The sequence below is a fragment of the Gasterosteus aculeatus genome, chromosome 10 (genome assembly GCF_964276395.1).
Source record: "Gasterosteus aculeatus chromosome 10, fGasAcu3.hap1.1, whole genome shotgun sequence".
NCBI lineage: Eukaryota > Metazoa > Chordata > Actinopteri > Perciformes > Gasterosteidae > Gasterosteus > Gasterosteus aculeatus.
In genome coordinates this window covers 4,664,905-4,692,859 of record NC_135697.1, presented here as the reverse complement: position 1 = coordinate 4,692,859, position 27,955 = coordinate 4,664,905, and the positions used below count along the sequence as shown (strand labels likewise).

Genomic DNA, 27,955 nt, shown 5'->3' with positions numbered 1-27,955 from the left:
TTTTAGCCCTACTTTGTGTCTGTTTACAGAGCGTCTGGGGAGGTTGTAAGTTGTCTTAACCGAAAGGTGAGCACGAAATCATTTGAATAAAAAGTGAAAGTTGAGACCTTTTTTGCATCTTCTTTTAGCGCCTCTGGGTGTGATGCCCTGCCTTGACAGAGGACACACTCGTATATTATCTCCACATATGTTCGCACCTTTATTCGATCCCACATCGCCGTGCCAACAGGACGGCTCTGTGTCCCGCAGATTACCCAGAACGCCTCTCACCCGTCTGCTACCTCACAGGAGTTTGTGAAGATGACCTGTTTGCACTCTGTTTGTTCACATGTGCACCTGAAACATATTGTGTGCAGAGCACATGATGCGTTAGCATTTATATGTAAGTAGTTGGACATGACGATTGGTCTCGTGTTTACTTTCTTGGTCTTGTTTACTGACATAAACAATTCATGCGTTATTTACTTACGTTCTCAGTCATCTTCATTTATCAATCTTTTTTTCTTGCATGTTTTTGTTTGTACCTGAGACCCATTTCTTGCTCTTCAAGAAGATCAAGCCGTATAAACACAGAAATATTTAATTTGCGCAGATGTGACCCAAAGGGGAAAAAAAATCATACACATTATTGTGCTCCCAAATGGAAGCTTAAGACCTGCAAAATAATCAGAAAAAGAAAGAAGGTCACAGTAAATACTGGACTCTGGTAAAAGGTCAGATAAGGACACCGAACCCCCTAAAAGGTGTTTAGTCCATCAGAGGAGAGGACATGCATGTGACAGCTGGATCCACTGGTCATGGATCTTATGGACCCACATTCTGTCACTGACTCAGATTAATGATAACAGGATGTAATTAGTTTCCCTACGTGGACGGAGCTCGCGTCTCCTAAAAGGTTGAACCCTGAACTAGCGTGGAGTGAACAGACCCGGGGGGGTCCGGGTGGAGCTGCTGTAATGGAGACGGGATTTGGGTTCGAGCGGAGGATTAGTGTCATCCCAAACTCAGCAGCTGACGTTAATTACGTAACCACGATGCGAACTGTTCATGCTAAGTCCAAAAAGCTTTCAGCCGCATCTTGTGTCCTTCATCATCCGAGATGTGGTTGAATCCATATTTTATGAGATTATTTGACTGATTTTTTTAACTGCAATTTAATGCAGCTAAAATGTTAAATGTTGCTGTCTTCATTTATTAACAGTCAAAACAAAAGCAACTTTGACAACATATTTACCTCTGGAAAACCGTTTGGCATTTATAAGCGTTTAAATGATCAAATCCTTGAATTAATTGACTAAAAAAACACAATTAGGTGTTTGTATGGACATGATTCTCTTCCTGCTTTACATCTGCTTTAACTATTGCTGCATCTTTTACTTTTAATGGAAAGGAAGAAGAGTTAACAAGGTTTTCAACCATTCACTTCAGCTTATTAACAGTATGAAGTCCCTGTTTTCTTTGCCAGAGTCAGATAACACACAGACTCCACTGTGCATCTGGTAAGATATTGACCGATAGAAGTGACACTATGAAGGGATGTCTTTCTCATCTGCCTGAAGGGATGATGTCACTGGCGGCCGCAGAGAGGTTTGGGTTTCCAAGATACAGTCAAATACAAACTGTGATTATATCTGGCCTGAGTGCTCTGCATGGTGGAGCTATAAAAGATACTGAGTGGATACAAAAATAAACTGAAATAACATTCCAGCTAGGGGTGTGTACTCTGTAGCACTGCAACCTGCGCACTGCGTCTCAGGTCCACTCTACTCAAAGTCAAGGTACTTTTCGGAAGATCCCCGAAATTTGTTCTATGGTTAACAAGCTGTTTATCACTCAAATATAGAGGGCTTTTTAAAATGTAGATCACCGTCTCAATATCACGCCATGAAAGCCGCCTTCAAAGCCCCCTCATGTGGACTCGCCCTCTAGTGAGCGTGGTGCCGTTAGCCGCTTACTCTTTACCGATTGCATTCGCCCTTCGGAAACCATCAAATTGGTGTTCATTTGTGAAACATCCCATTGGTCTTTTCCTATTGTTAACTCCCTCATTGACCTGCAACAATGCCCTGCAGGACATTTGTTTCCATATTAAATAATACTTCAAGAGTAAGACATAAATCTGTCTTTTTAAAAAAGTGCCAGACTTAACCCAGTTGTCCTTTTGCAGCACAAGGGGGGGATCATCAGCATTCTGTGTTGCATGTTGAGCCTTGTGCCTAACCTGTGTACAGTGAGAAGGTCCAGAGCGTCCTGTTGGGCCGGGCCGGTAAGGAACAATGGTGCCAACACCCTGGCTCTGGCCTGCCGCAGTAAGCCGGACTAATGCCAACAATGTCAGGAGTGAGCCGGCTGGCACGTACTCTCTTTTCCTCAGCAGGGGGCCTGAGTTTTAAAACGCGCTGCTCCCTTTTCCACTAATCCACGCCCATCCACTGCTGCTGAATTGTGGGAAGGTTTTTTACGGTCCGCGGCAGTGACTCAACAATAACATTTATATTGATTGTGTGTGACCTTTACTTGTAATTGTAGAAAGAAAGCATGTGCTCATCCACAATCATGATCAAAATCCTGATTCTCAAAATGTTCCCGTTGAAAACACTGCAATGTGTTTTTACTTTAATCAGAGGATTTAATGGCTTATGATCAGCTGAGAAATCTATCTGGTCCATCAGTTAATTAATAAGTTAGTAAATTCATACTGGTCAATGTTAAAACATGGCTTACCATTTGACAAATACAATTATAATCTTGTCATATCCAAAACACGGTGTGATGAGGTAAATTTCCTGGCCCAACAAAGTCAACAACAATAATAATAAATATAATATTATTCATAATCATCTTCATTCTGCTCTTTCAAAGGCAGCACTTATCAGGAGCACCACTCCCAGTTCTTTTTTTTGGTGATGAATAGTTCCTCCGGCCGGCCCTACAACAGCCTCTAGTGGATCTCCATCAGTGCTACACAAAAGGCAGAGAGACGGCCTGAATGTGCCTCTTTCATGGGTGTAGATGTGAAGGATACCGGGCCTCCCAATCCAATTTTTCATCTTGGCACATTCTGTGAATTCCCTCCGTGTTGGGTTCTCTGGGTCAGGAGCTCTTTCTTTATCCTGTCTGAAAGACACACACACACACACACACACACACACACACACCCCCCCCAACAAACAACATGTCACTTTGCTCTCTTGTGTTCATTCCTGTCGGTAATATAAGCAATGGAATCTCTGACCAAGTGAAAATGTCACAAACCTGTAACAAGTCGGCTGAAAAGTCACCGTGTCATAAAATCCCATAATAGTGCATTCTGCTTATTTAAAGGCAGCTGGTTTGTTTACTCTGCTTTAATGTTAATAAACGGCTAAAGATACTTGGCATGCAAGATGTGACTTGTCTTAAAAGATGTGTATCTTTGGAAAATGTTTTGTCCTGATCGGGTGTACGGAGTCCCATGGATGGAGACGGCGCCGGAGGCTCTTTCATACATACGAAGGATGGTCAGTGGTGCGTGAAGCGAGACCTTTTGCGAGGCACACAGAGCAGGCGCACTGGTTTCCTTTAACCCAACCGCTCTGGCTCAATAACATAACAATTACTCTTCATTAACCCTCGGGAAGGAACTTTAAGTTTGTCTTGTCCTTCATTGTATTAACTTCTCAAACATAATGAATACATTAAGTAAATAAGGGCTGTTTAAGTGCACTGGGGACTTCTCCACTACGTGAGATTCACCAAAGTTACATTATGTCTGCTTCTTGCAGCGTGCGCAAGTCTCCATTCAGACGCTATAACGTCTTTCACAGAGCTCCGCTTCATACCTCTGCTTTCTGACTGTGGCAATAATACAAGAAAGCGTTTTTCCTTTTCGGGGTTTATTGAGTAACGTAATCGTTCTCAACACTTCATCAGACGTGCATAAAAACACGAGCAACCCTTTATTTAGTAGAGCGTGCTTATTTTCTACAAATACAGATGTTCATATTCTGGTAGACAGCCGTTAACTGCCAATCCACTGAAGTGAAAGAAGGAACAAACCTTTCCGTATTATTTCTCTATATCTCATTGTGTGTTTTTGCTCACACAAACTTATATTTGCTCATTTCAAACGTACCGTAGAAGCAGAGAGGAATGTTCAGGAAAGATTATTTTCAGCTGCTGACTGGTTGGGAATCTGTTCAGATGGGCTGCAACAACTGCACGTAGATTTATAACCCTCGCCACAGAGTGTACCGGTCCAACTCCTACTCCTCATGGCTGAAGTGAACAGGGAAGGGGGGGAGGGGGCACATCCCAGGGAGAGGTGGGGGGGTGTATCGAGTCCTCTGCCTCTGATTAAGAGGGACATGAGACTTTTGGATGTGTTTCAGGCTTCAGTTCTGACACCGAAATACCGAACAGCTGCATGGAAAGAGAAACCCGGGGTGTGGAGCGAGGAGGCCTCTCATGCCGCTCTGACATTTAACCAGGAAGCGTCATTCTCTACTGGCACATTCATCATGTGCTACTTTGCAAAAGCTCTCACTCTCCAAAACGATTTTGAGGATAAAATCCACACAAATTCAAGGAAAGAAAGAAAGAGTGATACTTTATAAATTGGATGTGTTAGATGACGTATCTGTAGTCTAACAAAATATTCATATCATGCCTCGATCTCTTCTTTCAGAGATGTATAGGTTGAGGTAAATGTGCATTGTAAAATATCTGTTTGTTTCAAGTGGCAAAGGTGGACCTCATTTTACAACATGCACCTCCTCTTCCTCTCATTAGAGGTGCCCTGTGTAAGAACGAACGCCCCCTTCTACCATCCAACCTAAAAGCAAAAGACTTCCAACAGCAGACATTCTGTCTCTCCAAACGGGTGTAACTGATAACGTTAAAGATGGCTGCATTCCTTCTAGCTCTGCCAGTTCCAAGGCTCGCTGCCATGGCTCAGGGCCACGCCTAAACGGAGCACCTCCATCACCGCTGTTATCGGTTTTCTGTTGTGCCATCCCTGCTACGACCAGGCAGAACATCACAGCCCATCATCGTATCCCAGTACTTCTGCCGCCTGTAAAAGACAGAAGAGTCAACTCTGCAGACGTTGCTTCCTTCTAGCTTGTTTTACCTTTTTAAAAAGCTTTACGGGATAGATGAGAAAAGTAGAGGTTTGCATTTTGTCTGCACCAAAATACTTGATGAAAGAAAATGTAGCTCTGCAACAAGGAAGAGACGGCCTTGTCTAACTTGTTGTGCTATTTGGGCATCAAAAAACAGCTTTCTGAGATTAAAATACTGTTTGACTCATTTCCATTTTTTCAGTAAATGACTCTCAAACTTATTTTTCATCAGCAGAGGGTAAATCCTCTCTCGTCCCCCCGTCTCCCACCCACTGTGCCTCCATATTTATTCCCTCTTTGTCACGTGCCAACAAGCATTCATTGTTTGTTTATTGATCCTTCCACCCCCGGTGTATAACTTCTCGACTCAAAGACCGTATCGCTGCATGTCTGATAACACAGCGGCGGCGTGCTGCTACTTGCCACTGAGGTGTTTTACATTGTCCTACTCGTGTTTTCCACCAGAGAGGAGACGGAGGGCGAGGTCAGAGGCGGGCTGTAGAATTCAGCAGCTCTCTGTCAGAAGAAAACCAGGTGGTTGAATAAGTTGAGCTGAGCTTACTCTTTGAACATCTTATTCATGGCCGTCTCCATGTGGGCCAAATGACCTCTACCGCACGGATTTTAAGGCAAAGTCCTCATTTCCCCCCCATCTTTTAACTGTAATCGCAATGTTTTTGACGTACCTTTTTTCTGTTTCAGCACACTTCTGAACCCTGTTGCTGTTTACCATCTGCACTTTGTCTGGTGGCAACTTGAACTATTTCAGCTATTCATCTTTTATAACAAAGAAGAAATCTGCTTTTCCTTGATTTCATATTGAATCTTTGATGTAAAGTAGTTTAGTCAATCTTGCTCTGTTGTTGTTGGTGTCCTCCTCTTTTGATTCACCAGTTTCCAGAACTAGAAACTAGAAACTAGAAAAATCAGGAGGGCAGCTCCAAGTGGACGCTGATCCAGAATGCTCCATTGCGGGTTTTTTTTTTCAAGTATAAAATAATGACTGTGCAGAAATGAATACATTTAAACCTCGTCATTACTTGTTTCCCCGGACGGCATTTAACTTTCACAAACCTCACACACGTTGGTCCTGTTTTCTGTTGTGTTGAAGTGGGGGGGCGCATGCCCTCCGTCAGTCCTTTCATACTGGGGCGGAATGACTGTTTCAGTACTGCTGACTTCAGAGCAGCAGTCATTGGAGACGAGGGGAGACTGCTGAGTCAGAGTCTGCATAACCTTCACTGTCATCTCAACTGGTACCGACAAGGATCGAACAGTGTAAACCTCAAGGCCTCTTGGTTTAGCCATTGTTATTAGTAGATTGCATTGTTTTTTAGAAGATGAGATTCTATCTTACTTGAGCATGACTAGCAGACTCTCAGTCCTGAGACATGAGACATGAATTTGAATGATGTAAAATTGTAGAATGTATGTTGCAGCACTAATCTGGTATTTGAATTAATATTATTCAGTTTAAATGTAAATTTAATTTTGGTCTGACCGAAAAGGTTAATTTGCCTAAAAAGAAAGTGCTTTGTAAACTCAATGTCCCGTCTGTAGCAAGTAGGGAGGATGAGAGTATTCACCGATGCTGTAGAGCTCAACCACACAGGGATTTTTATACGTCTTAGCTTTACCTTTGTTTTGTATTTGATTTGAACAGACTTCAAAGTACATGGTTTATTTAGTTAGACCAGTAGAGAAACATGTTTGTTGTATCTCCTCCTACCACCACCATCATCATAGTCATCATTACACACTGGCTGCTTTAGCTCAGCGAGGTGATGTGACTGCCGAGCGCCACTATTATTGGTGGAGGCACCACGAGGCGACAGCGAGGGGGGAGAGGTGGAAAAGAAAGTATTTTTTTCTTTCAAAATTCCTTCTCCTGACAGGGATTGTGTGCGAGCCGGCAGTGGAGAGAGAGAGAGAGAGAGAGAAAAAGAGAGTGAGCACAAACACTAAGCTGCCAACGTGTGTGGCTGCTGCAGAGCAGCGAGGGGGAGGGAGGGCGAGAGAGGGCGAGAGAGGGATACGAAGCGCCCGCAGCCGGCAGAGAGACGTTTGCATCCTCCTCCGGTGCGTTTGGGAGCAGGGCTCCTCTGTTCAGACGCCAGCATGGACCCCGCGAGGTCCATCCAGCATGAGATCAGCTCCCTCAAAGGTACTCCTCTCCTCCTTCAAAAGCTCAATGTGTGTTTGTGTCCCGTCGTCAGCGTCATATGCTCCCAGGACCGCCTTGTTTTCCCACAATCCCTCTCTGATGAGGACTTCCTTGTCGAATAGATGCAGACTGCTAAAAAAAAGTTCATTTTTGAGGGCTTCAGGGCAGTTGTTTCCCACAGAGGAGTCGTGTCTCTGGATGGAAGGAGTGAGGAGCTTTCGTTCCCGTTTGTGCCGAGAGGGGATGCAGAGGGAGTCAGGGGGGAATGACTGTGCTGAGATGTGTGTTTTACAAGCCATCACTGCTGCATGCGGCACGCTGAATGCGTCTGCGCTGGGAGATGCAGCAGGTCGGCTCCTGCATCGCCGCGGTAACCGCAGGGATACGGCCCATTGGTCAGTCAGGGACGGGATGGTTTTGTCTTGTCTGTAGTCGTGAAGGACCACGCCCCTTTTATTTCTGAGGTTCTTGGTGGGGTTGATGGGATGTTTATATTTACATTCACAGGCGTCTCACTACTCTGTCACAGAAGTAGAAATCCAATTTCACATTTTGAATGTTTCATCTTAATATGATGTCTCACAGCGTTTCATAATCTAATTTACCTGCTGTTTGATTGCATTTGGGGTGCTATTGATCACTTAAGTTATCTACTAGTTTTGCATATGTGGCAGAATTGTCTATAAAATATAAAAGAAGGTAAAACTCCAAGGAGACGGGCATGTTTGGTTTTGGTCAACATTCCAAACCTCCAGATATTCATTTTACTCTGCTGTAAAGGAGAGAAAAGCCAAATCAAACACACCATTTAATTTATCATGTGAAAGTTATCTTCTGTCTTCTTATCAACACATTTTCCCATTGTTTTATTTGTTAAATCATACAATGAGTTTTAAAAAGAGTTTGGTGCAAACAACCGTGAAAGTTAGCTTGACATTGTTGCTGTGACAACGGCAGATTTAGATATAGATCTATAACCAGTAGGAGTTCACCCTTTTTGTGAATTGCTTAACTTGCAAAGTGAAGCGAATGTCTTTTTTGAACACAAACTCTTAGTACAGTCTTTTAATAAGCTTACACACAACTGTATGGACATTGTGAGCAATCTGTGTCCCCAAGGCATCTTAATAAATTCTCCTCCCATTTCCCTCTCACGTCGGTTCCTCCACACTCGTTTGATCAGGTATTCAGTCCGTGGAGAATGTGCTACTTTTACACCGCCCTTTTGAATCCGTGTACACCATTCACATCTCCCTGAGTAAAGGATTAACAGCAGACTTTTAAAGGGACACAAAGGCCTCAATCCGAGCAGGCGGGCCGCTGGCTCGGCCCGACGGAGAAGCTGTTTTAAATGCTGCCCTCTGTGGGGTTCAGGTTTGTCTGGGGCTCTCTGTCAGAATGTGGAAACACTTTGGAGCAGGGACATTGAAATCATCCTGGAGCGGGATCAGAAGGGGCACCGCCCACTTGGAATGTTTGTTCCCAGGGCTCCGGTGGGGGCGAGGGGGGGCGAGGGGGGGGGGGGGGGGGGGGGCACGAAAGCGGCTAGTGGAGTTACTGCTCACTGAGTGCGGCTCAGTTCATTTGCATGTCGTCCCCCCCAGACCATCGCTCCCCATGGTGCTTTCTTGTCTGCTGTTGTGAAACCGCTCTGTTGACGTGTGTGTGTGTGTGTGTGTGTGTGTGTGTGTGTGTGTGTGTGTGTGTGTGTGTGTGTGTGTGTGTGTGTGTGTGTGTGTGTGTGTGTGTGTGTGTGTGTGTGTGTGTGTGTGTGTGTGTGTGTGAGAGATGAGAGAGGCCACTGTTGACACATGGCAGGGGTTCCTCATCTCTGACAGTAGGGGCTGTTCACCTGGCCAGCTTCTTCGCCCAGATATTATAAACTCATTTCAGGCTAATGAACAAAGACTGTGGAAGTGTTTTTGTAAAAGAATCTAGGGAGCTGTATTTAGCTACGTTTGCTGATGGAAACACAACCTATAAGGGAGATATGAGCAATTTCTTTCTGCCATTACTTTACTCCTTTTTTATTTTGTTCTGTCGCATGTTTTATTTATTTGTTGTATTCTTTATTTTGCCGGATGTTGTGTTGTTTAATCCGCAACGGTTGTTAAAGATGTGGTCTTTTCCCCTTTTTAATTTGTTGTGCAAACAACAAAAGCATTTCCAACAAATTAACAAGAATTTAGACTTTTTTTAACCACCAGCTCATCTACCATCCTGTTGGCAAACTTAATCTGTTTTAACCTTTGACCTCGGGAGCTCTGCCGTTTCTGAGTTTCTGTCTCGCCCTTATCAGAATGTTTTCACAGACAGCAGTGCGGTGTTGTGAATTCATGCTTTCTGAAGGTTATGTGGCAGGCGGTGAAAGGAAGAGGGCGGCGCTGTTTCAGACGGGCCGGTTCAAACGAGACAAACCCAGTTAAAAAGGAAGGTCGGGGCAGGGGTCGCAGCACTTGACCTCTGGGCGGTTTAGTATTTCAGACGGATGTGGCAAGAAGGCTCTTGTTCCCTCTCAAGCTGTGCTGAGCTACTTCAATAAAGGCCGCAGATTCAAAAGTGTTACTATATGTGATCACACGATCCATCTCTGGAGAAACGTTACAGACCATTTGAAATGCTGACATAAGTTGTTAAGTATAAATAACAACTCTGTTGACATACGAGCAGGGCTATTACGTGCTTCCCAATGAACCTATTAGCACACTGCCTATGATTTAAAGTATACCTCTATGAGTATGTGTATCTGTTCAATCTGCAGACAACCGTCCAGCTTTAGCTGCACTTTCCAGCATGAATAGATCCACGCAGACAACAAAGTGGCTGCTGCGCTAAATATGTGTGCAAAAAATCAAGATGTCCATTGTCGCATTTGTGTATGTTTGTAAATATTGAAAGTATCAAGTGGCTTTATTCATCAGGCGTGTCTGTTGGATGATACTGATGCATACATCCTCCTCATGCCAACACATGTAGGGTTCATATATCACCATGTTTAGCAGCAGCAGCATTCAGCAGCTCTGCGATGCTGCAGCCGCTCTGTGGACGGCCACGTGTCAGATTCCACACCTGTGTCCGCCCTCCCCGGGGTACGATCCACTCCAGATGGGGGAATCTGAGCCGCAGAGACATGAAAACACATCAAGGAGTCTGTTCTAGTTTTTTACATTAGCAGCAGATCACAGAACTGCTTTGTATGTGAGGGTTGATTGGGGAAGAGCAGATCTGCACCACGGCCAAATGCTTTACCTCGCAATGTTCATAAGGTGAAACATTATGTGTATATTCGCCCGGGGATTTGGATCCACGGCAAAACAAAAGGTTTCTACTTTGGACTGTGCTTAATCCGTTCACAAAGTTTCACGAAAATCCCTTTCCCATAATCCTGCAGAAAAACCAACCAAACTAAGGAATATATATTTTACACACCTTTGTCATTTGGATACGTAAATCTACTGTTTGCAAACAAGTTCAGCAGGTAGTAATATGTTAGTATCACGTTTACGACCTGTCTGCGCTGCCCCCGAGTGGCCTAAAAAGCTGGTGTTTTTAGCTTTTTTAGCTTCTCTTTTGCGTTCCTGGTGATGATTCAGTCTTAATGTGTGGCCTGTTTATTCCTCAGAAAAGTTATTGTAATCCTATTAGTGAGGATCCTGGCCTAACGTCTGCTAAGCGACTGACAGCTCCTAACTCAGCTGATGTGATTACATAATGTCATTAACCCCCTTGTTTGCCTGTAATCCAGAAAGCTGACTGCCTTTGTTGAATGACACATCCTCTGGGAGGACCATGGGATCATCCTGGGTGGGTCGGGATCACACTCTTTGTTTTTTTCGTTTTGTCAGGCAGGAAGGGAGTCCTTCGTGGGATTGAAGCCACGTGGTTCATGAAGCACTTGGAAGGCGAGTTTTAAAGCGCCAGACTTTTGAGTTTTCCCTGAAGTGGCCAGACGGTGGAGGTGTTTGTGAAGCTTCGCCTGGTCGATACCAAGCGCCAGAATCGGTGGAGACCTTAATGAGATCGCGTTCTCAGAGCTCTTAGGCATTTTGGTCTTTAGTTTTTTGTTGAACCTGATTGAATGGACCTGTGGTTTCCACATGAATCAACATTGTATGCCATTAAAATCCTTTTCTACCATAAGCCCCGCTCAGTCGAATAACAATTAGAGTAACACTACATGTCTGTGTGTCAACACTTCTCCTGTTTTCTTTCCCTTTTTACAGGCAGTTACATTTTAAAGAGAATGTTTTTGAGATGAAGCTGCTTTTTGCTGACTGTTCCTTTCTCTTGTGTTTTCTTTAGGTAAGTGTCCTGTTGCTGCCTGTGTTTGTGGGTTTGAGTTGAGGCTCCCTGGTGATGGAGCAGCACAGAAAGGGTGAGCTCCTACTACACCGGTCTTCCCAGACAAGACACGTTTTTGGGCGTCTCTCTTCATCACACTGCCCCAGCCCTCTCCTCTCCCCTCTCCTCATTTTCGACGTGGTGCTCATGAGTGGGCAGCCTCTGTGTCTGCGGCGCTAGAGGCGCCAGGATGTTCGTCACCATGTCCGACAAACTCTTTGCTCCTAAGCCAAAGTGAATCAATGGCATCTGATCTGCAGCTCGAGGGCTTCTCTTTGTCTGCTTCCGTATCTCACATGAAGTCTTTACCCCCTTGGTGCGAGGATGAACAACAAGTCAGTGTTTCCCCATCTCCCATGGTTGACCGCGCATGCGTGGGGACCTGACGTGATTTTTTTCCAATGGCAGGTCATCCACCCTTCCTGCCTTGGTGATCGACCGGTTGACACCCTGAGATAGTAAACCCCAGGTACCCCCGGTGATCATCTTAACTTCTCAGACCCCTGAATCACACCTCCGGATTTCGGGTTTGGTCGGACCAGCACTCAAAACCAATTCATATTTATCCAGAGGATTCGTTGATGAGAGGGGTGTTTGTTTCAGCATTAAGTGACAGTTATGTTCGAGATGTTACAAAGCCTGAAGCTCAAAGTACCCCAAGTTTCCAATTTGTACACATATATATGTATACAGATATGCATGTGCTATATTTGGCTTCAGCGGGTTCCATTCAAGCATCCCTCCCACATGGCATTTAGTCAGTAATTGTAAGTTATAAAGCTGGGTCCAGAACTTGCCTGGCATGAGCCGTTGCTCTAAAAGCTGCAGTGGCTGTTTCTTCGCCAACCCTCACCGCGGTCCACACAGCCGACAACAGCCAGCAAGACGCCCCTTCAGATGAAAAAAAACCCCCAATGGGCTCTCCTCAAAAGATCTCTTCTTTGCCAATCTCCTCCAGCCACATCTAGGTGACTATCCGGGCATTTTTGCTCGCGGAGCGATCTGGAGAAGAGGGGGAGTGTATCCAGACAGTGACCCAGTGAAGGGGATCATTTTAAAAGTAGCCCCTTTCATGCTGTCAATGTTGGGTTTACAAGGAGGGCAGAGCTGATGAATAGGACTCCGCTAACGACGCTGCACACACATCATGGTGACAGGAGAGTCTTTCCCAGACCAAAGAGGGTCGGGTCTACGGGGAGTGCCGTCCAGCGCTTTGCCGCAGTGCCTTTAACTTTTGTTCTTGCTCATCTGGCAGTAAACAACAACCCTGCTGCACCACAGTGGATAAATTACCCATTACCTCGACTTCCCTTGGGTTGATATCCTCACATGGACAGCAGTTGTAGACTGGGTCCCTTTTTTATCTGGTAGTTATTTAGCGTCTAAGTAGACGGTGTTCAGGTTCAGGGTCTGAGGTTTGAGGTGTTTTAGTGACCTGTGGAGCCGACCGATCGAGGCCTTGAAGCCTTTAAGTTTGTTGAAGTGTATTTTGGTTCTTTAACTAAGCGCAGTGCACCATGGTTTATATTAAGCAGGTTTTAATGAGGTTTTTTACTGCTGATGTGCGTCACCGACCTCTCCCTCTCCTTAAAATCAGCTCCCATCTCTGTTGGGTAACAGCCTTAGACATAAAGAAATCGAAAAATAAATCTCTTTATAAGATTCAAAGTTCCCTTTCAATGTCATGCACTGTTTTGTAATCCCTGCTGTGAGTAAAGCTATATTTGTGTCTTTATTATGCAAACCAAAAAAAAACAGTTTTGAGAGTAAATTTCTTACATTGTAATCAAAAATCAGGTTTGTAAGTAAGGTCAATTCCCTTCCATGTCGCTCCTAAGAGCAACAGTAACCCCCGTCAGTTTAAGGATGGTCGAAACCGATGCAGAAGGGCCAAGTTGAAACCACCAAAAGAAACTTCCGGCTCATGCAGCAGCGTATGACATAAGAACCAGCTCAAATTTTAGGTTATGTGTGTTTGCATGGCAACGTGAAATAGCCTTTCCAAAATAATGTCCGCACATCTGGAACTTTCTGGATGGCCGGTTACAGCTGCCTGAGCGATGTTCACTTCCAGGAAGAGTGTAGCTGTTTGTGTGTGTGTTGCCGGTAGCAATGCTATCTCCCCTGCCCACCGTTCTGTCCACACATATTCGCTCATATTTCTATTGTGCGTCACGTTTCTATGGTTACAGACATTCCCGGCCGACCACGCCCTGCCATGGGTTATTTGATGACTCACTCCAGAGGCCAGTCACACACACACACACACACACATTTCCTCCTCATCACACGGTACTCTTATGATCGAAGCTGGCAAAAAGGGGAACTGCGGCATGACGTGACATATTTACACCATTTAAAGTCCTCACAGACTCTTAACTCTCAACTGTTTACCAAGTAATGTCATTAATGTCCCCGAGGGTTCAGGGTTTAGGGGGGATTGAACCTACGTTGTGTTGCCTTTGTGCTCATTGGCACTTCCTCTTCAGATGCTTTATACCGTTCAGTCCACACCAGCAGCTAGTCTCTGTGGCTCAGAAAGACTCACTGTGACTGCAGTACGAGCCTCCATTAGCTGCTAAAACTCACACATTTTACCCGGATCGCCCTCGAGAGCACTCATGTTCCAGCCCACCAGCCTGAGGGGTTTTCCCGCCAACCTCCTGTATTACTTTGCCTCATCGCCACTGCCCAGGTACTCTCGAGCTCTCGGGCAAGGCAACGAACCCCAACTTCCCCAATTCTCTTATTTTAGGATTATAATTATTTCTTCTTTTTTGTCTTGTTTTTCTTCTCCCTGTACATCCTGTTCCTGTTCCTTTTCTTCTTGTGCAACCACATATGCTTTGGTTGCCAGCAGGCAATCAGTCGACATGGTGAGCAAACGGGGCGGAGCAATAGCCATCTAGCAGATATATCTTTTTAAGATTATCTGAAATAATTTACCCACTTTGACTCCTGAAACCTCCTAAAAATGGGCCCTCAACCCCAAAGGTTAAATCCTCCTCAGACTGATGTCTGATTGGTTCCTTTACAGGTGAAGACCTGAACATAAGTGACCTTGATAGGTATCTATGACTTTCAACAAATCCTCTTTGAATGGGTATTCAGCCCCTCCTTCTCAGGGTCGGTCACGAGTATTTAAACCTCATGATGATTTGTTGTACAAAACATCAGCGAGTAATCAGTCTGCCATGGATAAAGTATGTACTTCAAATCAGTAAAAAAAATGGCATTCAGTGAACACGAGGCAGACAGATGTCAGATCCATCTCCAGAACAGAACAGATGAAGCGTAGTAGAGAACACGGATGAAGTAACACCCTTTGAGGCATAGATATGCATTGGAATCTGCTTACTTCTCTGCCCTGCATGATTGTTATCGCCGCAGAATAGTCAGAGAGCTTATCACTAGTGTGTGTACATCGTTCAAGCAACACTCCCTCCAGCCGGTTTCCCACCGCTCCGTGTTTCTAAATGCATAGTGTAGTTTAACGAGTTGGAAGACAAACGTGTAGCTTAAATGACTAGTCTACTCTGGAATGCAGAGAGTACTTTATCTTCCAGAGTCAATGGTTTTGTTTTTCAAGCAGCCACCATCATCTCGACATGTCTCCATTCTCTAGTCGTCTGCCACTTCCACCATAGCAATGAGCCTCAATCACGGCTCAAGGAGGGAGACTACGACCTTATTTCTATCCAGGCTTTGTGGTTGCTCTTATTTACATGCGGTAGCTGCTCAGAATTTTGATGATTTTCTTTTTTCCCATCTTGTCTTCATTTTGAGAAGTTTCCATGAAATGCATCAGTTTCCATTTGTTAGATAATGAATTTGTCGTGTTTTCCTATACATTTTATGTTGTGTTAAAGCCAGTCCTTGTTTTCAGTGTGTTAAATGAAGGACATGAGTTCAGAGCTGAAGCTGGAAGAGGTTTGAAGCAGATACGCAGTTGGGGATGGTAACCATACAAAGGTCTGTTTTTGCAGTTTTGTTTGATTTGGAGCCAAAGGACAGGTAACAAAGAGCACATGAAGATGAAAGTTTCTACGTCCATAAACCCACAAAACACAGGCTGTGAGTGTTTTACAGCCAACGCCAGTAAATCATCTTTGACCTTTAAGATACCAGCGAACGGGCAGCACATGATTTGTTATGATTGTCAGTGGAGCGTTGTCTGGCCAAAAAAATAGCGTGCGGTGATTGTTTGGTGGGGTGTGGATCGCTCAGTCTGAATAAAACAACTACATACATACTACTTATTAGATTCAGGAGAGACTTTTTTTTGGAATTAATTTAATTTAAAACACGCATAACTATTTAAGTCTTTGGAGCCCGGAGTCCATCCTGCCGCAGGAAAATCCCGGGGCCGGGATACCGGGTGCAGATTAGTCATATGCCCCCTTGGAGTCTAGACACTGGTGGTGGTGGTGGAGAATGCTGAAATCCTATATGCAGGATTTTGCTGCCTATTGGAGTGTCTGGAGGGGCGGAGGGTTGCTTCTGGTCCACGCTGAAGTGACAACGGCAGGACAGCAGCAAAGAGGAGAACAGATTTTAACGTTTGACAGCACCGATGTTGATGATGATGGTTTATGGAAACGGTGTCAACACCCGGTTGGCTAGTTGTAAACAAGCCTGGCCCCAATCCGCAAACAGTGTGACCAGGAATGTTCAGCTTAAGCTTAATTTGTACAAAATTGTATATGGCCTTTGCACATATTAAACTGTTGTAATTATTGACTAATGGTGTTTGAGAAAGACCTGCTGGAGTCCTCACTAAGCTCATCGCCTGAAACCCTGCTCCCAGTAGAGAAGAGTGAATCCGTTTCACATTCCTTCTGGCTGACTAACAAACAGGTCAAAGGTGATTTCCCTTAAGCCGATTGTAAAATGGTTGAATACTTAAAATGGCGACTCGAAAGTAAACGGTGCCAACAGACTGCAGAAGTATTTTCAGAATAAGGTTCTCCGTTATCCCAACACCCATCCCCCGTACTTGGTGCCATGCACTGTCTGGGGGCTCCCGATGGAGGGCACTGAGACAGGTGCTTTATTCTGATATTTATTACAAGATGTGCAGCTGTCAGGAGGGCACAGTTATATCACCTTGTTTAAAGTCTGCAAAAAATGTCCTAGCCTCCTTTTTATATTTATAGGTCAACCCGGGGTTCATGTTCCTTTCCAGTGGTGCTCCCTCTTACAGAGACGTAAGGGGAAGAAATGGCTCAATGGCTTTTCCACTAAGGTTAGAAGAGTTGGCTGGTTGTGAGCTATGACCGCTGATGGAAAAGTAAGGAGACCACAGATCATGGACAACCTTTGGAAAGGAATATACCTTTTCATAGTGTGTTGCATGACAACACTATATTGTTGTCTATATTGTTGCCAAATGTTAATACTAGGGTTGCAAAATTCCGGATATTGAAAGTTGAAAACTTTCCACGTGAATTAATGTGAAAAAAACAGAAATTTGGGGGTAATTTAAATGTATTTACCTTGTCATATATTCTGATATTCATTACAAGACAAAACTACATTTTGTTTTGTCATATGCCGACATGCATGCAAACAAACTTATATAAATTAAACATTTCCTTTTTTAATGGATTTGACTTAATCCATGTTGCTGCTCATCCAAGTTTTTATGTCCCCAAGACATTCTTGAAGTTTAACAATCTGGCCGGTTTACAATAGCTAGTAATATCCTCCCTGCAAAGAAACACAACATGTGCTTTATTCCATACATCTTTAAATTGTATTTTTGAATTACTTTTTTATTGCTCAGCTTTTCATTTGCAGTAATTACTTTTATCCATAATAAGTTGCCCAATCGCTCTTTTTATCGAGGTGATGGTGTACTTTATTGTGGACATACGTAGATCTTATTCTCACTGCTGTAAAAGGTTGGCATACTGTTTCAAATAAACCTGGTATTAAAATGAACGTGGTATGAAACCCAATCAATGTAAAATTCCGAGAGCGCAAATCCGGTTCATGCGCACAAATCAAACAAGTTACAAGTCCTTCTCGAGCGAAAAAGTCTGAATTTGTGAATATTTTGGCAACTTCAACAAACTATGAATGTCTATGACTATATCTTATCTCATAATTTCCACTTTATCATAATTTTGATTTCCCAACCCCTTCATTCTTTTTTTTTTGTGAGGAAATGGTTCATTCGTAACTCAACAGAGATGAAATCCAGCCAATACAAAGACGAGGTTTGTGACTGATTAGAATACCCTGGTGCCTGGACCCCCTCACTGTCAAAAAGAAAACCTTTTCTTTCAAGACTTTTGCTTGAGAATTTGTTTTGCACGTGCATGGATTTTGACATTGATTTGCCTTCATAAATATGATCGGTAAGCCGTTCAAAAACAACAAAAAAACAACACAACGTTTTACGTTTCTCGCGGACAATGTTCCCAACCAGCTGCAAAAGAAATTGCAAAAAAGAAATGGTCACTCAACTTCAGATCTTGCTGTTAGAAGTTGTAGCTCGGCTGCAGCTGTGTGCTGTGCTGTTAATGTTTGTGTTGGTGGTTTTCCCCTCAGCCTTGGTGATAACGGGCTTTGTCATCTCCGTCGCTTATCAGATGTATCTTTATCTTTCTTCTCTAAATACACTCGACCTGTTTTTTCAAACAGAGCATAAGTTGTATACTAGCTTTCTCAGTACGTTCTGTGACTTATGCGTATCTATTACAATTTTTTTCACTAGACAACGGGTTTATTGTCTCTAACATTACTAAATGGAAATAAGGCTATCAAGAGCAAAGCAGAGCCTTCAGTTTACATTGTTATGTAACACATAGCAACAGGCTTGATTGGATGAGAGTTATTGTGACTTATTTAAGGCCAAAAAAAGAATAATAATTATAATTGACACGAAAGTTCAGTCTACACAAACTCTTACAAGTAAATAAAATTGTACACAATAAAAATATCAACAACAGAAACTACATTAGGATTAGGATAATAACATTTGTTTCTCAAATATATTGAAGCGAAAACAACATTATTTACTTCCTTTACGTTTAAATTCATATTTTCATAAAAGTGATCTGGGCTATTTCTATGTGTGAGCAGCCGTCTTAGCTGAGTGCTTGTTCATCTGTGAGATTGAGAATGTGGTAGAATTAGTTTTTGCAGTATAACATCCACGAGGCACACGGGACACAAACCCAACTCTTCATCTGTTTCTCCTTCTTTACTAGCTGGGCGTTGCTATTGCCTCTGCTTGTGTTAGGAAGGTTGAGAAAGGGATAATTGAATCCTCCAGCAATAAACGTAATGACCATGTCATTTTTCATAGAGCTAAATAACAACCAGACTGCCAACTAGTCTTTTTTTTGTGGCTTTTTACCAGATGCGTAAAGTATTGGGCCAACTTGTGGTTTGCTTGCATGACCAGTTATGTGTAGTCTTGTGTAGATGTTTACACAATTGTTGATTTATTTTCTGTTGAAAAGGGGGCATCTATGCAGGCAATAGTTTGAAAACAAATGCCATTTGCGTATCAAGAGAGTTTTGATCACAGTAGTTATATTACTGTTCTTAATCCTCATTTTTTGTATCAGGATAAATTATGATTGGATGATGCGAACAAGCGGCCGGTCAGTATGCAACTTTGCATTGTCAAGATGAGTTTTGGTGGAGAATCACACTTGTAACCAATATGTAGCAGAAGAAGTGACCGGTCCGGTTGTACAAGATGCGAACGTATTTCACCCTCAGTTTAATGTTTTGCACCCTAATAAATGTAGAGTGCAATATGGCAATAAGACTTAGTGCAATAAGTCTATGGTCCGCGTGGCCGTGACGTGACGTGGGTGTACGTCTCCATGCTCACCGTCTGTATTGGTTCAGATCTTTGCAGCAATGCATTGTGCAAAACTGCAGTTTGTAGTTATGCATAGTTCAGCGAGTGATTTTTTTATAAAATCTGAACGTCTGGTCACCCTAGTTCAACTTAAGTCGTCCAAGGTGTGCAAGCATTTCACACTAAATAAACTAAACAAGTGTGTCAATGGCAAAATATGCAAAGTCAAGTAACATGGCACGGGAGCACCACGTTGAGCCAGGAGGCTCTGGTCATCCAGCTGCACAAGCTAGCGTTAGCTCGCTAACAACAGCGGTAAAGCAGTTAGCAAGACCATTTATTTTTCAATCTGTTATCATTTATATATTTTGTTCTTTGTCCCATATCGGTTATTGTTGACAAATATGTTTGTGTGTGTGTGTTTTAAGATTTTTCAGATTCATCGATTAATCGGAAAAATAATCGACCGTAACATATTCTGAATAACTTTCCAAACACTGATGCTTTGTTCCATACATACCATACACCGTCCCCCCTATTTATTTATTGTTTTGACATATAAATTCACACATCCAGAGTATCCTCATTATCTTTGGCTCTACAGCTCTGTAGACACGATTTCGAGGGAAATTATTGTCATTATTGTATATTTTTGTGGGTATTTTGCAGATATGTTTTTACAATTGTTTACTTTCTTTTTGCATGTCTTGTGCAGAGTGCCTCCATATTAAAGGTTTGTTATGGTTCACTTGTCACATGATGTACATGCATGTAGATGTATCGTTGACATAGTCATTTTTGCACACTGTTGACCGATGATGGTTCCTTCTGCCATCTGCTGGAAACTCAGTGGTGCTTCAAATACTGTCTTGCTGCTGCACTGCACATTAATTCTGCGCACAGATTGCCCAGTCATGCTCTCGTCATCTTGCAGAGCAAGCCGCGTTTTCCAACACTTGTACAAGATGTGAGCATGATGATGATCAGCGCCTCTGCATTCGCCCCAGACGGAACCTCCCACTGCACCTCAACATGCAGCCTGCCTGCAGACTTTCCGTAGTCGGGGCTGATGCTTGTGACTAAGCAGAGCAAAAGGGAGAAATGTGAGCCCAGTTAAGCCACACTCGGCTTTTTCCTTCCCGTGCCTCCGCAAGAAGGGGCGAAGCAGTCCAGCTGAGAACATGTGGCGGTTGCCACCTTTCATCTGCCCTTCAGTGTGTTAGCCCAGCCTGCAATGAACATAAACTCCCAACATTTAGCCCAGCACACGCAGAGAGTCCCCAACCCGCCGTCTCACAGTACTGCATGCTGCATTCATGACGGGACATAAGGAAATCAAACGAGATCCCGCTCGAGCTGCGATGGACATGAATCACGCCAGAGACTTCATGGAGGCTTTGATTCAACGCGGCCAAGGTAACAGTTCTGTCTACTTACCAAGAGGTGTCAGCACAGAAGTACTTTTACGGCTGTGCTCGGTCCGTGTAGGGGACCAAAGAGGACAGCAGGTACAGATGTGTGTCTAGCTGCCAGAGGAGCAGATAACGGTGTGTGTGTGTGTGTGTGTGTGTCCTCAAGTGGCGACACATCATGCGTGTTTTCTGCGTCTGCTTTTCTGATCTAAGATGTTTTTATTGGGAGCATAAGAGCGAAGGAGATAACGGTTGTTACTGTAACTTCAGGCTGAAGCCGACACCACCCGGGCTGCCCGGCAGTGTCTGGGGTCATGTTCCCTGGTGTTGAATACCAGGGGGTGTGGGCGGCAGCAGGGCTCCAGACAGGCTGCTCCACATCTCCTCCTTTTGCCTTAGATCTTCGCTGGTGAAGACGAGGCATCACAGTGAGGTGCCAAGCCTGGGTGGGCTTAGAAGTAATGCACAGATAACATGTAGTGTTGAAACCCTGCAACTAATGGTTTCTTCGATGAATGGTTTCGTTGATAAGGAATAATACTTATTCCTAGTTAGTGTTAAACTGTGCTTATACATTTATTCAACTGTGTGTTTGTGTTTATGCAGCTAGTATGCGAGATAACGTGAGCCTTTTCTAATTGGTACACTATGATCCATATCCTGTGGATGTGGCATATTTCAACTATCCTCCACTACTTTTATGGCTTCCACAGAGAAGCCTTTGTTATGGGAGCTCGCTGGCAGAAATCATGTTTTCCGCTCTTTGTCTCGATCCTCTCAGAAATTGTGACCCTGGGAGTTTCTGCAGCGCTGCGCATGGATTTCATCCAGATGCGCTCGTCAGAAACCACCACGCATGAGACGTTGTTTCCACAGAGGAAGCCTGCCGTATTAAGTCGAGGCTCGCAACGCTGTCTAGCTTTCACGTCCCAGCCGAGCCTCCGCTTCTCTCTTCTTCTTTTTTTTTTTTTCTTCCTTTTTTCTTTTTTTCCCTGCTTTTTCAGCACGCCCCCCTGGTTTTCATCAGCACACAATGTCGGGAGGTCAGATTTGACTCCTTGGCAGTTCAGTGTTTTCTCTAAATGTTGCGAAGGAGCTCAGCAAAGATGGACCTGTGCTGCTGTTTCTGTCCCGGACCACCGGACGGTAGGTCTGCTTTTTTCACAGGAAGCTTTCATTTTGAACTCTGTATTGGTGCTTTTGGGGATGCTGCAGTGGGATGTTGAATTTCTTGCATTATGCATGCCGTCCGAGGACCGGGCCACTCCCAGCATCAGTTCCTCTTTAGCAGATAGCAGATTAGCGACATTCCTGTCATTGCTCACCTACCTAGTGAGTCTGTCATTTGTGACTAGAGGTGTTTTAACTGAAATCAAGAGGACTTTTTACTCAACAGACTGATGTGAAGTTGGGCTTTTTTGCCTGCGTGTGGGTATGTGGGGCATGTGTCACAGTATGGGAACCATTGAGCAAACGCATACCATGTGAGGGGAGTGGGAGGGGGCCGACTCCTCCCATGAAGGAGTGCTGGATTGAATTCATTCCAGACATCTCTCTCTTTGTTTTTATTTCCTTTGCCCAGTCTTCACTGTGAATTATCGCCAATTTGAGATGCCAACCTCTAAGTCTCCGAGGCTTAGGTGGGCCCTTGCAAATTGGGAACATGTGAGGTTAAAATCACCCTTTCTTGTTTGTATGGAGCACACATCCGCTTCTGAACCTCTCTGATTTGAGCTTAACTTTTAATGTATTCACTTTGTCCTAAAATGTCCATGTGTTCTTTTTGGTCTTTTAAAGGACTGAATTCTCCTTTGTACATTAAGTCACGCGGGCTCAGGCTAAAGTGGGCTCGGGCTCGAGACTCCACCGTCTATTTCTGCTGGTTTTATGGCGTTGCTTTGCACTGTGCGCTCGTGACACCGGTCTGGGTGTCGGGTTTCTCCTCCACACCGCTTGCAGAGTAATGTTCCCTGCATGATGTTCTGACAACAGAGCGTCTGGCAGAGATGCCGTTTTGCCGGTGAGGCGAGCAGGTGCTGCGTGCCGGTGTATTTTTGTAGATTACAATAGTCTTATCAGACGGGAACAGGGGATCCTTCAAATGTCAAGGGCTTACAAGCTCCACGCACTGAGGGAGCACCTCGATAATACAAACGGTGTATTGATGAGAACCAGATGAAAGGGATTTCCTGGTGTGACGTTTTTGTTTTAGCTCAACAGGGTTGAAGTTTCTAATCAAGGGTGTTCATCTTTCCGAAATATAAAAAAACATGTCGGATTGCAAGAGTTAAATTTGAGGGATATTTGGTGGTAAAGCAGTACACCGTTAAAAAGGCTTCTGGGAAGCTTATAAGCACAGGCTGTTCTGCTCCAACATACGGAAGCAATCACAGGAACGTCTCACGAGAAGCAGTAAAGCTGCATAACCACAATAAATTTATAGCGAGCGGGTTATGTGGAGGGGAAAAACTAGCGTGGCTGTAGTATAAACATTTGGCAGGAGGAGGCAGGGGTTTGGCTCGAGATGATCTGTGAGTTGTAAACCAGGATGGAAACTAACCGAAGGGGCTTCGGTGGGTAAAGTAAGATCCTGTGGAGTGAGTCGGAAACTTTGACACACAGTCGACGTGGATCTCTCTCATTTTCTCATCAATGCTGACGGGAGTGAGTGTGTGAGTGTGTGAGTGTGTGTGTGTGTGTGTTCCACAATACACCCTCATATATAATTAACTCCTGCAGATAAACTGCAGCGAGCCAGTTCCGTACATTGTAAGAACCAGCCGAGTCATTTGAGCCACAGAGGAGCACAAAACTACTTTCTTAATGCTGGCAGATTTAGAGCTGGGTAACAATGAATAAAAGAGTGTTTAGTAGTGAGAGAGGAAGTGTTATTATATAGTACAGGGGAAAAGGGGGAGGGAGGGAGGGAGACTTGTGCGGACGGGCTGAGTCACAGGCGACGGAGGCGAGGGAGGGAGGGAGGGAGGCGGGAGAGCTCTTTGCTTCTCTCTCGCCCTCTCTCCTGTGAAAGTCACGGACAACTTGGCTGCGCCGCTTGTTTTTAAAGTCCAGGATGGCACCACACCCCTAGGCGCACACCTCTCCACTCCCCCTTCACCTTCCACCCCCACTACACCCCCCCCGCCGCCCCCAACCCCCTGCTCCCCTCCCCTCCAGTCCCCACGCTGCACAGCCCTCCCGTCAGAGCCCGGCGTCTCTCCACTTTGCACCAGGCCCGATGCCGGTCAGCCCCCCTGGAAACTGGTTCCCGGCCCTGGTGGTCGCGGGCCACGTAGTTACCTTGATCTTTGCCTGGCAGCGGAGGGTACGGAAGAAGCAAGGTAAGAGCAGCCGGGCAGCGCGGAGAGCCGCCCGTCCACAGCCTTTTCTGTTCAGAGCAGTTTGTCGCCGGCTGTTCTCATCCGTCGTCTCCGCTCTCTCCTGTTCTGTGTGTCTTTTTCGTGACGCACACCCTTCTCTCTCTCACTCGCTCACCTCCCACCCCCTCTGTTTCCCCCCCCCCTCACACGTCTGGGTTTCCTGTGGTAGGGAGATGTTGCTGTTAACCCTGTAAATGCTGGTAACGGGCTGACTTTGGAGCTGGAGCGACGCGGGCGGTTTTGGCCCCGTTGAGCTTTGATATGAGCTTTTTTTTAAGTGTCCCTTATTTATTTTTTTTGCTCTTTTATTTCCTCCGAGCTGTTTGTATTGTGGAGATGTGGCTTCTTTAAGGAGGTTTGATGAGATCGTAAGCGTTTGAGTAGCGCATTTCTTAAATGTGCTTACTTAAACTGGTTCAGCCAGCCTTTCCTTGGACTGGTTTCAGTGTAAAAGGCTAAGTATATCCTCTTCACATGTGCTGCCAGGAAACGAAGAATTACATTCTATTAGAGCCACTGAGTAGCCTGAAGGTTACCTGCAGCTTCTATTGTCACCAGACACACCTCACCAGGCCTTTTTTTTCTTTCTTTTTAGCTGTTGACACAGCTTGGCGCCGTGAGGGTGTCAAACACACCCTGAGAGGCCACAGGCCTTCAGGCAAATTAAAGGATGTTTGACTGACAGTACAGGTGTTCATGAAGGGCAGACATGTTTTCCAACCTCTGACAGTGAGAAACCAGTCAGACAAACAGGCACCTTCTGGATCGCAAAGGCGTTAAAGTAGCCCCAAGTCACATGTAAACTGCTGCACCTGCACGGAGGCGGCCCTTTAACAACCCAGCTGCCAATACGGTTTCCCTCACTATGCACGCCGCCCTGAAATGAAGCCAGGCAGTGAACTTTATCCTTATCGCTCTCGGTGGGTCAGGGTCGGACAATAAAAACACACAATCCTTTGAAAAAAGTTTGCAGAGGACACGTCTCGCAACACAGACAAGTAGTCAGAGACAGAAAACATTGTCCTAAATCATAGAAGACAACAAGTAAAGTGCACGTAGAAGGTGACCCTCCCCTCCCTCCCCACTGCAGGGAGAATGCAAACTGCACAGCTCCAGTACAAAGGTTTCATGGAGGAGCAGTTTGACTGGTAAATGCCGGGCAAACATTGTGTTCTATCTCTACCTTCGGTCAATATCCAGATGATTTTCATTTTCAGCTGCCGCAGTGCAGAAAAACAGGTCTGCACCCCGTGTGTGACCAACAATCATGTTCCCTCTCTGCTTTAATGGCGTATTTTGGTCGGAGGAGGGAAGTGTCTCGATCGATATCTGGCCCACATCTGCAGCGTTCACACGCTTGATGTGAGTGTGAACCTCTGCATGAGCCACAAGGTGCCTTTCACACAGTGTGACCGGTGGAACTAGGTAAAGGGGATTACACCCGCGGCCAGGGTTTAAAAAAAGCTCACACACCACCACACATGGCGACCGGCTAGTGGTAGTGAACCCGACACTGGGGACGGTGCACTGTGTATCCTGGATACGGTCATAACAAACTGGGGGAGGGGGAGGTCTCTGGTGCTCCTTCACGTGGCCCCGCGCTCATCCTCGGGACCTTTTATTTTTAGAAGAAGAGTTATTTCATAGATAATAAAGAGAGAAAAAAACACTAGGAGTTGTGCGAGGGGGCTTCTGTTGATCTTGACCTCCTCTTCTGCACGATGCCACGACTGGGCTCTGAGTGCTGGCCGCCGGTGTGCAGCCGTGACTCACTCGCCCCGTCCCCTGTCTCCTTTTACTGCCACGGTAATAACAGCTCCGGGGAGGGAGGACGGCCCCCTGTGCTCTCACTGGAAAGTGCCGATACTGAAGCACTGTAAGCGCAGGGCACAGTGCACGTCTTTTTCACCGTACAATAGTTGCCAAGAGACGGGAAACGCGTTGGTGGTAGAACCTCACCAGTGGTCACGGGCCTGTTGCTTCAAACACATTCTGAAGTTTTTTATAAAGTAAAAAAAAAAATACAATTGTTTTTAATAAATTGCTTTAATGCAACACTTTCATTTGCATACTTGTGTGAATGATTTTATTGAAGCAAGTTATTTGTAAACGCACGCTGTGGTTTGCTGCGTTTCAACAGGACTGTTGGAAGAAGCTGCCATGTAGGCTTCCAGTTATCGTTCATACTTTGAATATCGCTGTCTGAGATAAAATCCCGCAGGTGCATCTTCACTCCTGCTATATAAGTCATGCTTTTGTAACCAACAGTCCCTTTAACGGCCTTATTATTATTTTAATTACAGTCCCTAGTAGACACAAAGTGGATCCACTGTGCCGTCACGGCGGGGTGTGTGTGCTGCATTAACTTTAACAGCAGCCGAGGTGTAATGAGCTGGTGAATGTGGAGTATTTCTTTGGAAAGAAGAGAAAGTAAAGCTCATGACCTACAGCTGTCGTACATGTGTTGGGCGGGGTGATGAATGATCAACCAGCTGCCAACCGTAAACCTGCCCTGTGCCCTTTGTTACGCGTCCCTCCGTGAGACAATAGATGCGTGTCTATCCAAGGAGTCGTGCCACGAATCTAGTCGCTTTAATTCACGTGGACAGAAGTGGACACAGCAGCCGCGCTAAAATAAGCGCAGCGTGATCGTCCCCGTCGGTAAAGTCAGCTCTTATTTATTTCGGGTGGTGTCCCTCCCAGACTGGTTTGAAGAGCGCAGGATGGAGCGGCTTCTCCCGGAATCTCTCTGAACAGAACTAAAGTGGGCGGGCCTGTGACGGACTGAAATCTGACACTGCGCGTGCGTGCGTGCGTGTGTTGTTTTTTTTCCTTTCTCCATGTGGCTCGGATAGAGAAGTTTTTCAGGGCTGTTTCCACTCACGACAAACACGCGAATCAGTGGGGGCGCACTCTTTGTTTTTTTCCGGGAGAGTCCAGCGCGCATTTTTACGCGCAGCCCGAAGAAACGCGCACACACGCGCGGCGGGATGGCCGAGGTGGAGGACACGATGCCGGCTTGGTGCGGCGGCGCGATGATCTACGAACGAACCAATTACATCCACGAGATGCGCTGCGGGGAAGTGGGCTCTCATCTGTACAGTCGGATGTGCTGCGCAGGTACGTTCGGCCGGCCGCTGTCACAGGAGGGGGGGTCGGTTTGGGAGGGGCGTCGGGGCGGGGCGGGTGCTGATGGTGATGAAGTCAACCCTCTGCCCACGCGCATCGAGGGTCAAAAGCGTTTTTGTTGTCGTTCATTAATTGTTTCATGGACTTTTATAAAAGTTGACCAGTAGCTTTAGTATTACAGCACTATCAGGGAAGGTGGTGTGCACATTATTGTTTGGTTTATTACAAGAAAGAATACTTTTGAAAATCACAAAATATATGTTAAAGAATATTATGCAACAATTCTCTTCTCAAATGTAACTATTTTCAGATAATTATAATAAAACAAAAAAATTGGTGGCTTAACAATAAAGTAATAATAGAAAATTATAATTATATTAATTATAGTATTATTTTCAAAAATATTTTGAAGATAATTGTTAGTACCGGCTTTTATGTAATGTGAACTGGATGGTGATCGATGGTGTCTGTTACACATGAGTATGACAAACTATCAATGGCAGCGTAAACATTCACTCAAGCTAATGGAAGTTGTTTGTTTTACCTCCTACTCGTACCGCTTGAACGTGAACCAAAGATAATCTCTAGTTTACCAGATGTTTGTG

The 27,955-nt window shown here is 44.9% G+C and overlaps 1 protein-coding gene across 20 annotated transcripts in view; it reads left to right on the top strand.

Moving 5' to 3' along the window:
* Positions 1-27,955, top strand: part of pleca (plectin a) — an 80,275-nt gene that overhangs the window by 16,463 nt on the left and 35,857 nt on the right. For 2 of the 20 annotated variants that reach the window (XM_078080831.1, XM_078080828.1), the window contains exon 1: positions 21,708-21,987. The exons of 8 other annotated variants lie outside the window; for them this stretch is intronic. In XM_078080831.1, the coding sequence (XP_077936957.1) occupies positions 21,924-21,987 (64 nt within the window). In that variant the 5' untranslated portion in view covers positions 21,708-21,923. Of the gene's footprint in view, positions 1-6,971; positions 7,267-20,706; positions 20,846-21,707; positions 21,988-23,835; positions 24,183-26,757; positions 27,342-27,955 lie in introns of those variants that run through there. 10 more of the 20 variants (XM_040188245.2, XM_078080819.1, XM_078080830.1 and 7 more) reach the window with 9 other exon arrangements.